This window comes from Erpetoichthys calabaricus, chromosome 1 (assembly GCF_900747795.2).
Source record: "Erpetoichthys calabaricus chromosome 1, fErpCal1.3, whole genome shotgun sequence".
In the NCBI taxonomy this organism is placed as follows: Eukaryota; Metazoa; Chordata; class Cladistia; order Polypteriformes; family Polypteridae; genus Erpetoichthys; species Erpetoichthys calabaricus.
In genome coordinates, this window is record NC_041394.2 from 311,497,643 (window position 1) to 311,513,247 (window position 15,605).

The window sequence follows — 15,605 nt, forward strand, 5'->3', positions numbered from 1 at the left end:
GGAAAAAGTTTTCTTTGTTCAGAGCAAAATTATTAAAGAAAGAATTCCAATGAGTTAAGGCACATTTACTCATTTATTGTTTATCTAAGCCGCCAGGCCAAAAAATATATTTTTTTTTCTGAAGGCTTAAAAAGACTTTTCTTTTTATTAATAGAGCTTGAATTTCCTCTTGAGTTTAATAAATTGTATCTAATTGGGTTTAATAAATTATATCTAATCTAATCTAATTTTGTTTGAAAGAATTGATATCTATGAAAAAGAACTATAATCATATTGCTTTTTCACATTTTATAAAATGTAGTTTCAAACAATCATATGATAAAATTTACAGTAATTTATAAATTTCAATGTAAAGACTAGACTTTTGTAATGAAATAATTATAATGGGCATAGGTTTATACTGATAATTGTGCTAACTGTCATATATTATGTCTCGATGCATGCTCAATAATCCAGGTAAGGAAATCCTAGAAATTTGATTCTGTTCATCTGGATAAAGTTTTTAAGTGGGAGAAATATTTCGAGACTTATCCAAGTCTCTTCCTCAGTCTCAATTGACTGCAGGTTTCCCCAACCTTATAAACAGTACCTTTGCTTAATCACAGAGACTAGCACCATTGACAAAGGGCCAGTTGACAAAGGGCCAGTTGAGGACGTTTCTTTGTCAATACAGACGTGTGGTAACCCCTTCCATAGTCATAGTATGAGTTTTTTGTTTAACTGCTAAAGGTCCTACTCTTAAACATATAAATTTCATTATTAAAAATGTATGGTTAACCTATTTCACGTCCTTATTGTTGGTAATTGCTAAGTTAAGAACTGCTTTAATAAGATGAATGAATTTCAATATTTTCAAAACACCCAAATATTCTTTTTTGTGGTTGTAGTTATTCATCCCAAAAACACAATACTGATAAATTCTAAAGCAATGAATTTAAACTTTAAGTGCTATGTTTGACAAAGGTTTAACCCTTTCATGTCACATTCCAATACTACACAAAATCTGTTTTCTTTATCTTTGAAATATTACAAAATGTAAATGCTCATATTCTAAGTTATCAGAGTGGTTTGAATAGAAAAGAGTGTTTGTCCATACATATGTCCAATTCTTTAGACTGTTTATTGTTTTGGTGGAACTGCATTGTTGATGAATATTAGCACAAAACTTGGATTGGGGAGAATCTGTACCTTGCATCCAAATTCTAGCAAACCAAGGTGAGTGAAATTAGAACTTTACTGCAGAGATCATAAACCGGCAGGATGAAGGCCAAATCTGGGATCCAACTGCTCACCAGAATTCCAAAGAATGCGTAGAGTGCATGGTACAAGTATTCTAATAGTGGGTCTGCAGCTAAGAAATCAGTGGTCTTTTTTAAAATAAATAATCGTGCAACAAGAAAGTGCAGGCACCAGTTGGGCATGGGTGTGTGTGAGTGAGTTTGGCTGTATGGTTAATTGAGCTGGCTGACTGCTCCGTATACACGTGCGGAGGCAGGTGGATCAGTCAGGCGCCTCAAAGATGCTGCGGAGGGAGCAGCTTATTGTACCCATGCCCAATCAGGCAGCAGAGTATATAAGGAGCCTGCATGGGACAGAAAGGGATAAAAGACTGAGAGATTGAAAGAACAGAGATGAGATCGGAGATGGAGGTTAAAGAATGGAGAGATGAAGGCAGGGTGTGGAGAGAGTTGGTGTGACAGAGCGAGAAGGCAGGCAGCCAGAAGGAAGTCCCTAGGGGAATGTGCATCCAATGCTCAGGGGCTGAAGTAGATTACTCTAGATGAGTGACCACAAACCTGGAGTGACGCACTGCTCGATGTAACAATTTGCAGTATAAGTCCAGGAGAAAGGCAGTGGAGCTGCAAGGTTAACAGAAGGCACAGTGACCTGCTTGTGTAGCAGCAGCATCTGCAGGAACACGTGTCGCATTGCATGAAGAATAAACCTGGCCTTACCCAAAGCGTAGTAGCAGTTGTATAATACAAAGAAAAATAATGAATACAGAAAAGTATAGTGAACACTACAGAAAGAATGAATGCAACACTGTATGTTAAATAAAATATCAGACTAAAAAAAATTAAGGACATGCATCAAGTAATGTCATGCACTTGCCAGCACAAGTGGCTGTTTATGTTTTGAAATAATCAGACCTATTGGAAGCATGTATATTGACAATAATAACGGCCCTAAATAGATTTTGTGACACCCCATACATCATATCATATCATATATAATATCACAGATCTCTAATGCACAGTATAATCACAACAACTGACAAAGAATTTTCTTCCTGTTACATAAGAGTGAAAACAACTCAAGGCACTGCCAGGATCTCCAGCCCACTGTCTAAGGCAGTCAGTAAGAATGTTGTTGAGTAGCCATATAAGCTCGGAATAACAAGTGCCCCTGAATCAAGTGATTTAATATTTTGTGCTCACATTAGATCGTCATTGCTGTTGATATTTAAAGCTTATGGTTCTCTCCACAGCATCCATGCCGTTCTAGATGAGAGTAAGGCATAGCAAAACCAGTACAATGGCGAGTAATAGGGAATATGTTAAAAATAGAGGATTGATTTGAATAGGTAGAGTTGGATATGTTTAGAGATTCCTGATCAGATCTGGAGAAATTTGCAAAGTTATTGTCATATTCATCACATCATGACTGTGGGATAATAATAATGACCAAAGCTACATCCTTAAGGATGATGTTGTATTTAGCCTTAAAACTAAAGATATTTTTTATGTTGAGCTGGTTAAGAATTCTATACAGTCAATTGTGGAGGAGCTTTTGTCAGGGGATAAAAAAAATGACATCGCTAGCCGTGTTATACCAGTTCTACATTCAAACTCAGCAGTGACAGAGATGGAAGTAATCTATAATGTTTGTTTTTATACCTCTCTGGTGTTGTAGCCATCGTCATCACATAGAAGTTTCATAAAACTAGATGAAAACTTTCAAAAAGGGGAGAAAACTTTTAAAAGGATGTTTAGGTCAGATTATGATCTATGAAATATCTTTAAAATACCTAATAATCAGTAAACATGTATTTAAAGAGCTATATTAAATAGTTTATTTTTTTTTTATTAAGATTTAAAAGGCACCAATTACACTTTAAAATATGGGTTATATATTTTTTTGTCTCTTAGTAATTCAATACTATGAGACAAAACCCTAACAAAGGTTAACATTTCTCAGCAATATGTGGCTAAAAAATTTACCACTGCAAGCTCATAAAGTGCTATTTTAGTTTTACACACATCTATACATCTGGTGTATAGTAAAGCATGTATCTTTTTTACTAAATTGACTTTCAAAAAATAGGTAATTCTTAATGAGCAAACATAGCTACAATATAAATGATAACTAGTAATGATACTTGGTAAGGCTAAGTGGAAGAGAAGTATTCTTATAATGTCCATTTTACCTAGTATAATGCAGAAGTAGTTCACTTAATCAAAATATGAAAAAGATGCATCAATACAAGTAAAACGCAAAGTACAAATGTAAAGAGAAACAAAATAAGACCCTGCTACCCCTTTGGCCCTACCTGTACAGGTCTACTATCCTTCTCTACTTGGTGGAGTAGAAGGCCTCATGTCTAACTCACAGTATGCAAAAAAATGACTCCCATCTCTCTCCTTTAAAATCTCTCTCTCTCTCATATACAGTCTATCTATCCAGACCTCTTTTTCTTCCACCTGTGAGACCATGTGTGATATTTCTTGTATGAAATGGCCAAATGTAAAATTATTTACAGGATAAATGTGTCTTTGTAATTTCTTGGGGCAACCAATCCATCAGCTTTCCATCCTACTGTTAACACACTAAGGTCCTTTGCCCAACTTCAAAGTCAGGAAACACTTGCAGTTGCCTAGGTTATCTGTCCAGTTTTTCTTCAGCCACATTTTGTGTTCTCCTTCTTCTTTTACCTTTGTCCCTGACCACTGCTCTTCTGGTACTACTAGATAACACAAGGAACATACTCATCTCTGGCAGTGTCCATCTTACCACACCTCTGCTTCTATTTAAGTGTATGTTAATGACATAAACCATCCAAAAGTATTTAAAAGTAATTTTCCAAATTTTCCAAAATAAATCCTATACAGAAACTTAACTCTTTGTGATGTTTTTTCAAAGAATTGAAACTCATTTTTTTTAAATGAGACATTGTTTTACATTTGAAAAAAGTCTCCAAAATTAAAATACAAAAACATTAGAACAATCTAGACGAGAACAGGCCATTCAGCCCAACAAAGCTCATCAGTCCTTTCCACATAATTAATCTAAAAAAAACATTAAGTCTACTTCCGAAAGTCCCTAAAGTCTTACTGTCTACCACGCTACCAGGTAGCTTATTCCAAATGTCTATTGTTCTTTGTGTAAATAAAAACTTCCTAAGGTTTGTGTGAAATTTACCCTTAACAAGTAGCCAAATGTGTTTCCATGTTCTTGATGAACTCATTTTAAAATAACAGTCTCGATCCACTGTACTAATTCCATTCATAATTTTAAACACTTCAATCATATCAACTCTTAAACTTCTTTTGCTTAAACTCAAAAAGGCCCAGCTCTTTTAATCTTAATCATAATTCATCCCCTGTAGCCCTGGAATCAGCCTAGTTGCTTTTCTCTGGACCTTTTCCAACACTTTTATGTCCTTTTTGTAGCCTGGAGGCCAAAACTGCGCACAGTACCCCAGATGAGGCCTCACCAGTGCATTATAAAGCTTAAGTATAACCTCCTTGGACTTGTCCTCAACACATTGTGCTATATAAACTAACATTTTATTTGCATTCTTAATGGCTTCTGAACACGGTTGGGAAGTTGATAGCGTGGAGTCCAGTACTTGATATTATACAAGTGTAGATTAAACACTTGCCGTCTGCCAAAATCAAAACTGCCTAAAGAGTGGTTATTTTTCTTAGATGAAAAAAAGATATCTTCAATGGACTGTTAACATGTGAGATAAATGACAAGGAAGAATCAATCACATGTAATTCTTAGACTTCTAACTAAATAAGCTGGACAGAAAAAAATACCATCTACCAATAATTTAAAATGATCTTAGTCAACTGAGATATACTTGCAGCACCAATACTTGTTTTCCCTGCTTAATTAAAAAAAATAGATATCAGCCATGATGTCCAATCACACGCAATCAATAAGAAGAGTTCATGGGAGGAATGTGAACATTTTTATGTAGAACTGAATGTAGTTGGCATAAACAGGATAGTCTGAACAATGTACACAAATAATATTATATAAGGGAAGTCATATAAAAAAAGAGTCCCTAGAACTGAAGCTGGTGGCACAACCTGAGTAATGGGTACCATAGAAGATTTATGGAAACCCAATGCAACAAACTGTTGTCTATCAGATAAACAGGGCCTTAAAAAGGTTGAAAATATTGTTAGTAATACATAAAAGTGACTTCAGACTTTCAAGAAATACAGCATGACAAACTATTGCAAAAGCAGCACTCAGCTACATCAAAATGAGCATTTGCACATCTCCTGACTGTATAGCCATCAGCAGATTATTTGTCTCTTTTAATGTGTAATTTAAGATCACTGTAATAAACTGAAAAAAAATTACAAATTTTCTTCTTTCGGCTGCTCCCGTTAGGGGTTGCCACAGCAGATCATTTTCTTCCATATCTTTCTGTCCTGTGCATTTTGTTCTGTTACATCCATCACCTGCATGTCCTCTCTCACCACATCCACAAATCTTCTCTTAAGCCTTCCTCTTTTTCTCCTGCCTGGCAGCTCTATCCTTAGCATTCTTCTCCTAATATACTCAGCATCTCTCCTCTGCACATGTCCAATCCAACGCAGTCACACCTCTCTGACTTTGTCTCACAACCTTCCAACCTGAGCTGACCCTCTAATGTACTCATTTCTAATCCTGTCCATCCTCATCACACCCAGTGCAAATCTTAGCATCTTTAACTCTGCCACCTCCAGCTCTGTCTCCTGCTTTCTGGTCAGTGCCACCGTCTCCAACCCATATAACATAGCTGGTTTCACTACCGTCCTGTAGACCTTCCCTTTCACTCTTGCTGATATCCGTCTGTCACAATCACTCCTGACACCTTTCTCCACCCATTCCACCCTGCCTGCACTCTCTTTTACACCTCTCTTCCACACTCCCCATTACTCTGTACTGTTGATCCCAAGTATTTAAACTCATTCACTTTCGCCAACTCTACTCCTTGCATCCTCACCATTCCACTAACCTCCCTCTCATTTACACACATGTATTCTGCCTTGTTCCTACTGACCTTCATTCCTCTCCTCTCTAGAGCATGTCTCCACCTCTCCAGGGTCTCCTCAACCTGCTCCCTACTCTCGCTACAGATCACAATATCATCAGCAAACATCATAGTCCACGGGAACTCTTGTCTAATCTTGTTTGTCGACCTGTAAGAAAGGGCTCAGAGCCGATCCTTGTTGTAATCCCACCTCCACCTTGAATGCATCACTTTTACCGCAGACCTCACCACAGTCACACTTCCCTCATACATATCCTGTACAACTCTTACGTACTTCTCTGCAACTCCCGACTTCCTCATACAATACCACAATTCCTCTCAAGGCACCCTGTCATATGCTTTCTCCAGGTCCACAAAGATGCAATGCAACTCCTTCTGGCCGTTTCTATACTTCTTCAATACCCTCAGAGCAAACATCACATCTGTGGTGCTCTTTCTTGACATGAAACCATACTGCTGCTCACTAATCATCACCTCACTTCTTAACCTAGCTTCCACTACTGTTTCCCATAACTTCATGCTGTGGCTCATCAATTTATTCCCCTGTAGTTACTGCAGTCCTGCACATCCCCCTTATTCTTAAATATCAGCACCAGTACACTTTTTCTCCACTCCTCAGGCCTCCTCTCACTTTCCAAGATTCCATTAAACAATCTGGTTAAAAACTCAACTGCCATCTCTCCTAAATACCTCAATGCTTCCACAGGTATGTCATCTGGACCAATGGCTTTTCCATTCTTCATCCCCTTCATAGCTGTCCTTACTTTCTCCTTCCCGATTTGCTATCTCCACATCTTCCAACCTCTTCTCTCTCTCGTTCTATTCATTCATAAGCCTGTCAAAGTACTCTTTCCTTCTGCTCAACACACTCTCCTCGCTTGTGAATACGTTTCCATCTTCATCCTATCCTACCCTAACCTACTGCACAGCTTTTTCAGCTCGGTCCCTCTGACTAGCCAATCGGTACAGGTCCTTTACTCCATCCTTAGTGTTCAACATCTCATACAACTCATCATATGCTTTTTCTTTAGCCTTCGCCACCTCTCTCTTCACCTTGCACCTTATCTCCTTGTACTCTTGTCTACTTTCTGCATCTCTCTGACTATCCCACTTCTTCTTTGCCATTATCTTCCTCTGTATACTTTCCTGTACTTCCTCATTCCACCACCAGGATTTCTTTTCCTCCTTCCTCTGTCCAGATGTCACGCCAAGCACCCTTCTTGCTGTCACCCTTACTACATCTGCTGTTGTTTCCCAACTGTCTGGTAAGTATTCACTACCACCCAGTGCCTGTCTCACCTTCTCACCTTCTCCCTAAACTCAACCTTGCAGTCTTCCTTTTTTAACTTCCACCATGTGATCCTTGGCTCTGCCCTCACTCTCTTCCTCTTCTTGATCTCCAACGTCATTCTACAGACCACCATCCTATGCTGCTTAACTACACTTTCCCCTGCCACTACTTTGCAGTCTTCAATCTCCTTCAAATTGACTCTTCTGCATAGGATGTAATCTACCTGTGTGCATCTTCCTCCACTCTTGTATGTCACCCTATGTTCCTCCCTCTTCTTAAAATACGTATTCACCACAGCCATGTCCATCCTTTTGGCGAAATCCACTATCCTCTGACCTTCTTCATTCCTTTCCTTGACACCATACATACCCATCACCTCCTCATCACCTCTGTTCCCTTCACAAACATGTCCATTGAAATCCGCTCCAATCACCACTTTCTGTCCCTTGGGTACACTGTTCATCACTGCATCCAACTCATTCCAAAAATCTTCTTTCTGGGGCATATGCACTAACAACATTCATCATCACACATCCAATTTCCAACTTCATAATCATTACTCTCTAAATTGTCCCTAATGTGTGCTTGGTGTGTGGGTGTGTGTGTGTGTGTGCACCCTGTGGTGGGCTGGCACCCTGCCCGGGGTTTGTTTCCGGCCTCGCGCCCTGTGTTGGCTGGGATTGGCTCAAGCAGACCCCCATGACCCTGTAGTTAGGATATAGCGGGTTGAATAATGGATGGATGGATAATCATTACTCTGTCTGACTCTCTTTTCACCTCCAGAACACTCTTGACATACTGTTCCTTCAGAATAATCCCTACTCCATTTCTCCTCCTATCCACACCATGATAGAAGAATTTGAATCCACCTCCGATCCACCTGGCCTTACTCCCTTTCCATTTAGTCTCTTGCACGCACAATATATCAACCTTCCTTCTCTCCATCATATCGGCTAACTCTCTCCCCCTACCAGTCATACTGCCAACTTTCAAAGTTCCTACCCTCAGCTCCACTCTCTTTACCTTCCTCCTCTCCTCCTGCCTCCGGACACAACTTCCCCCTCTTCTTCTCCTTCTTCTTCGGCCAACAGTAGCCCAATTTCACCCAGCACCCTGTTGACTAACAGTACTGGTGGCGGTCGTTGTTTACCCGGTGCTCGACCGATCTGGTATGGAAATTTGTACTGTTGTCCGCATATTGATTTGGCAAAATTTTACACCGGATACCCTTCCTGACGTAACCCTCCCCATTTATCTGGCCTTGGGATCAGCACGAAGAAACATACTGGTTTGTACATCCCCTGTGGCTGGGTAAATAAATAAATATGCTTTATTTTTAAAAAAGAATAGTACTTATATGGAGTAAAGCTTCAACTTGAAAATAAAAGTACCACTATAAAACAAAATGACAAACCTGGAATAGATGACATTGGCATGAAAAAAATAGAAGTGATAACAAGTAAGCTAAAATAGTACAAGCTGAGGAACTGATAAAGCATCTACATTCAAAAGATGAAAAGAGCAGATTTCTTTTTCCCTGGCAGATCATTTAAAGGTGCTTGGAGAGAAAATGCAGAAGACTGTATTACTGTGCTGTGTAATGTACTGTGTATGAAAAAGGGAAGTGGCCAGAAAGCTTTACCAACTCATAAGTGCTTTTTGAAATAATAAGGAAAAAAAATAAAATGTGCTGAAACAGTCAGACTACCCAGAGGTGCTTAATATCTTCTCAAAATCCTTAGATGTTATTATGCAGAGATCTATCCTGAAAGCTGTCACAAGAAAATCTTGTGCTATATTATTGGACTAAAAACATAATAGATTGTCTCTAAAATCTACCAGATGGGATTGCAGCATGAAAGCTTAGACAAAGAGGATGTAAAAGAGGAAGTATCTAAAACTAATAGCTAGCAGACATAGCAGCACTTGAAGCTGTGCAAAGGAGAGCAACCAAGTGCATCCTGGGACATAAGGACATGTTCTACTCTGACAGACTATTAATATATTAAACCTGTTTGGTCTCAAGCAGAGTTGGCTGCATGGGGACCTAATCCATGTCTTCAAATTCCTCAAAGGCATTGATAAATTACATACATCCAGCAGAATGCTTTAATCTTAAGGGTGAATCACATAGTCAAGGGCATCAGTGGAAATTAAGGGGAAGTGTATTTAACACTGAAGCCAGGAAACACTTCTTTATGCAAAGAGTTGTGGGACTCTGGAGCAAATTACTGAGACACGGAGTTGAAGCAGAAACCTTGGCAACCTTTAAGAAACATCTGGATGAGATTTTGGGAAAGCTTAGCTATTAGCTAAATAAACAAGCTTAATGGACTGAATGGACTCCTCTAGTTTGTCAAATTTCTTATGTTTCAACCACACTTGAAATGTCTGAATAATACATTTAGTGCATACCAGTACTTAACTAAATAGAACTGCTAGTGTTAAATTAACACTTCAAGTGTTTTTTTGGCCTCATTCTAGAAACTGTTAATTTAACACAGGGATTTTACTGTGTTTGTAGTCAGGTCCATTAGACAATGTACCTTTTCCATATATATTTATTTTCTTCAGGTAAAAGTTGCAAGCACCAACATTACACATTCTATAACTTTGTTTAATCTTATTTGCTCCTTGTAAAATCTCTAATAATTCACATATATTTATATATATTTACCTGGGGTTCATCAATTGTGAGCCCATCATCATAATCATAAATGTCTTGATTCTCCACATTAAGGTTTTCTAGGTCGACATCATAGTTTGCTGCATCATATGTGTCCAGATCTTCCAGCTGTCTTCCTTGCCTTGAGGGAGCAGCAATAATTGCCTTCAGAATAACACATCCAAGTAGAATATTTGCTAAGGTTTTCATGATCAAAACCTAAAAAGAGAGAGTGAGACACATAGATGTCTTTATTAAGCACTGAAATGAAACTGTTACTCTGTAAAATAGAGAATGTTATATTCAATAACTTGCTGCCTCTCTGTTCAAGATGGTGTACGTTCTTTGAGGCATTTGTTTTGCCTGTGTCTGTGTGCTTTTTCTCATGTACTCCTGTTTTCATCCCAAAAAATGTACATGCTGGGTTGATTGGCAACTTAAAATTAACAAGTTTTTGAAAAAGAGTTGGTGTATCTGGAATGAAGTGTCATGAAATCCACTATTGATTCTTGCCTGATGCCACAAGTTGCTGGGATAAACCTTAATCTCCTAAATTGGAAGAAGTAAGTAAAATGATTAACACCTTTATGGCTCACATTTCATCCCAAGCTTATTAAATAGTATTACTGACATGGTAAATGATCAATCAGTTATACTGAATCATACAGTTTGCTTGTTCTACTACATTCCATATTAATTTTTTTTTAAACTGGAGATTGCAACAGTAAAAGGATAAAACAGAAGTCAGTTCAACATATATTTAAAAAACAAAAGTTTCAGTTGTTTCTTTCTTTCGGTGTATGTGAAGACTCAAAAAATATTTTGTCAACAGGCACCACAGCCATGAACTGTATTAAAGGGGTCAGAAAATAAATGAATGCCTCATTAACAGCATTAGTCATTGCAAAGGTTACAATAAAGCAGTGCTCTGGCAAGAACGCCTTTTGCTTAGGGAATGAAAGGCTGAGTTAAGGTCAAGATTAAGATGTCTTCCTTCAGTTGCTCAACTGCTGGTATTGAAAGAATCACAAAAGTGAGAGAGAGAAATATTTAAAACAAGTTAATAAGTGAAAGAAATTTTTATTTAGTGAAAATCCGGTGGAAATGTGACGCTGGAATCTGGACTTTGAGACAATGGAAAATTGCAGGTCTTGCATTTTTCTTAGTCTGGATGTCCAGGATTTGCACCGAAGCACTGTCATCAGTAGCATCTTGGCCTAAGTTAATTTTCCTGCATGAAACTTCCAGATACCAGCAACAAGCTTCTCTGCTAAAAACTTCAGCATTTTGCTGTTTTGTCAAGTCGTAAGTTTTTATAGTTATCGACCATCTGGATCCATATTGAAGGTACATAAAAAGTACCTCTGCAAACCATAGTGTACAAGCTGATGTGGCATTTGTAAAATACAAATCTGTTGTGAAAATCTCCACACTGACTTAGTGGACCTCTTTCCATATAATCTAGAATGTCATTGACAAACTCAAGGGTATGGATGGAAGTGTATATTGGTTAAATGCAGTGTTTGCAGAACCAACAGTACAGTACTTTTTCACCAAACGCTGAATTGCTGTATGTAATTTACAAGACCACTCCTAAGAGAAAATTATTCCACATGTCACACCTCACGTGTCAACTTGAAGGAAGCTGTACAAACATATATATAGCTCCCTAACCAAATGCAATGTTTCAATGAATGCAGCTATCTTCTTTCCTGCATACACAAAGATAACAAAATAAATTGAAACAAAATGTTCAGAAAACCTACTCATTAACATTCCATTTGCTGATGCTAAAACTAGAATGGGGTTCTCAATGTGACACCCTGCAAAATTGTAAAAATTATCATGTCATACATGTGTGTCTGGGGGCCACCTTCCTGGCTCTGATGAGGTAAGCAGTTCCACCCCAGGATGAGAGAGGGTGCTGATGCTAACATTATCTTCTCCTTCCTCCTCCTCAGCCAAGAAAAGACGCCCGAAATTGATGACTGACCTCACTCCGCCACCCAGAGAAAGCTCCACCCCTTACAGTCAGGTGAACCCAGAAGGTGACGTAAAATGCCCAACAGAGCTCCTGAATGCCCGCCCTTATGATTTAAGTCTTTTATGTTTATATTAAAATGGTTACCAGGGAGGTACCGCACTCTTTCTTTCGAGTTGTTGGCCTCCATTACAAAAAAAAAAAAAAAAGCAATGCTACTAGTTCACTTTCTACATCTGACATGTGTATGACTGTCGCTAAGTCTGTGTAAACCACTGTACTAAACGACTGCACTTAAAAAGTGAATGGACTCTCGTATGAAATGGTACTACATAAAATTAAAAAGTCACTTGTTTGCTTAGTATATGCTGAGTTAGCACTTCTGGTCACAGTTTTGTGGAAACAGAAAATGAATAGCATTGAGTCCAGGTTAATTATGTTCTCAGTTTGAATCCTCACTTGGGGCTTCTTTTCTGTAGAGTTTGCATATTCCCATACCTTTTTGTCACAATTTCCAACCATTTCTCAAAGATTAAATTGATTGACTCAGCATTTCCCCAGTCTGAGTGTGTGGATATGTTTAGAAGGCTGCATGAATGTGCTGCAATAGACTGACACTGACACTGACCTAGTGCCAGGACAGACCCCTGCTTTCTGAGTTTTCAAGCTAAAAGAATCCACTGTCTGATTCTTGGCCACACCACTTTCTGGACTCTGTACTAAACCTGTAGTAGTAGGATGACGTATTGTGTTAGCCATTATGGATGCAATGAAAAGTGAAGCAAAAAGACACCTTTTATTGGCTAATTGATTTCAAATTACAATATGCAAGCTTTCAAGGCAGCTCAGGCCTCTTCTTCAGACACGTAGTAGTCACTTCTCATTACTATAGTTATAAAAGCATTGCAAAGTAAAAGCGAATAGCAGTTTAATACATCCTGCTGCAACAAAATCTTCACTATGCTGTTGCAAATAATACATTGCAAATTAAAAATGAAACTTTTTTTTTTTGCCTGGAATAGCAATGCTAGTGGTGTAGGACGTGAAAAAAAGCAACAGCATTAAAGCCAGAATTAAAAAGACACTGAAACCGAGCCTTTCTGCCACATGTGAAATCAGAGACACTTTAAATCCTAAAGAGTGGAGTCTCTAAATCCAGCTGACAGCATTTAAGCAAACTGGCTATCCAAGGACTGAAAGAGGGCTTTTATGACTGCAGGTCCCAGCACGTACATACGAAATTCCACTGAGGTTACGGGACAGTTAAACAGCCTAAACCAAACTGGCAACATTGAACAAAAAGATCTTTTAATAGAGAAAAAAAAATATGCAGAGAGACAGAATGCTTAAAACACTTAAACATTTGGCTATGAAGCTGAAAATGTTTGCTCAAAAGAACTCAAAAAGAAGAAGCATTGATTACTAAAATTTTACTAACATTTTGTTTGTATGTGTAGGATGAATTACTAAGGTATGTGAGGTAACTGACTAAAATGTCTAGCTGAATATTTGCAAAGTAGTTTGCTCTCGTGTAAACTTCATTTTCATGTGTGACAATTTTGGACACAGAGTGCTACATTTTTAAAAAGGGATCTGAAGAATCTTGTGGATTAAAGGAATGCTCTCATTTAGTTGAGTTGTAAAATTCCACTGTCAGCTACATTTTCATTAACGCCTGTACTTGAGGAAATTATGTGTGTACTTCATTTACTTTGGCATTTCACTCTCAAATGACTTTGCATTTGTTTCTCAAAGTGTGAAAAGCTTCTCCTCTTGTTTGACAACGTCTTGATAGCGTATTGACATCCAATCAGAAGAAAAGTACTTTGCAGACTCTTTATTTTGTACAACTGCACAAGAAATAAATGTAAATATTTGTAAAAATACCCAATAAAATGAGATGCAATATCACCCACAAGGATAGTCACAGATGGCTACAAGTAACAGGCAGTTTTAATTTGACGCAAACATGAAACCTCTACTTGATAATCTGCATAAACAAATATACAGTCTAGATATGTGTGTGTGTGTTTATATATATGTGTGTGTGTATGAATATATATATTATATACGTATTTATGTTTGACCATATATCTGAACATGTATTTATATATATATATGCTATATGAGTGTGTGTGTGTCTCTTTCTCTCTACATACGTTTATGTATATAATTTGTATAATATATATGTCATGTATAATTTTGTGTTTCATTATATAGGTGATATCTGTGTATGGTTGAGATATATATATATCATAGCATTTAAATTAAACCTTGAAGTGAATATTAATGATACTGTGTGTATAATATAAATATTCCTGATGGATAAACAGAGAAATGCATGCTTCTAAAAGTAATAAAATGACACTGTCCAACCACTATCTAGGCTATCCTTCCTTTATATAATAGTGTTTCAGTATTTCCCTATAATAACCAGATTGATTTTTTGCCACTTCTTATGTGGCTATATTTGTTGAAATTAAAACACATTTTGGCAAAAAAACATTATTATGAACAAATTTCTGCTAAACATTTCCAAAAACAAGCAAACACCCATAATTTTGCTGAAACATTTAAAAGCTGGGTCGTCTTTTATTAATAATGTTCAGCATATTCTTAGAGATACGTCTCATCATTAAAACAGGTCCTATGGTATAAAAGCCACATTATATTTTAAAAAAATAATAATATCCACAGAAAAGATCATTTATAATTTAAAATTCAGCTAAATTAAATGTGAAAAGTAAAAAAATCCTTACCTCTGGCTTCTACTTTCCTCAACTGGTCCAGAATAGTGGGCTTGTGGAGCTCAGGGTATTTTGATTTGGCCAATGGTAAAGGGCTCAGTGTCTGGTGTGGGGGTGGTGGACCTGAAATGTGCCCTACTGTGAAGAAAGAAGGACTTAAAATGCAGGAAGGAGATGGATGCTTTTTTTTTAACCAAAAAAAAAAAAACACACACACACACTCACATTTACAAATAGACTGTCAGGCCTCTAAAGAAACTGTAGTATTGCAGTTCAATCTTAATTCTTTACTGGACTGTACCTTATTTTATGGTTTATAATAAGAATGTCCCTAATATGTTGTCATGAAGCATATGCACAATCCCATTTAAAATCAGTATTGCTCACAGAACAATGAAGCCTTTCTATAGATCCTTATGTAAATAGTCTTTAAAAGAACCCTTTAAATTGTGAAAGCTCATGAACAAAGGTTAAAACAAGTTTAAAATGGAGTCTTTTGACAGCTATTGCTTGGAAAGATAATTAAAAATAATATATTGTTGAATCTTAGTTGATTCTTCATGTAAACTGAAAACAAGAGACTATCATCCACATTTTATTTCGAAGTTTTGCTATTTAGAAACTTTAATGGTATAAATAAATCACAT

The 15,605-nt window shown here is 37.4% G+C and overlaps 1 protein-coding gene across 1 annotated transcript in view; it reads right to left on the reverse strand.

The window, feature by feature from the left end:
* The window catches only part of epyc (epiphycan), a 53,283-nt gene extending 38,188 nt beyond the window's left edge, over window positions 1–15,095 (reverse strand). Inside the window, exons 1-2 of the mRNA XM_028817382.2 lie at window positions 14,971–15,095; window positions 10,243–10,449 (exon numbers count right to left, since the gene is read on the reverse strand). Of these exons, the coding sequence (XP_028673215.1) occupies window positions 10,243–10,440 (198 nt within the window). The 5' untranslated portion in view covers window positions 10,441–10,449; window positions 14,971–15,095. The remainder of the gene's footprint in view (window positions 1–10,242; window positions 10,450–14,970) is intronic.
* Window positions 15,096–15,605: the final 510 nt, after the last annotated feature.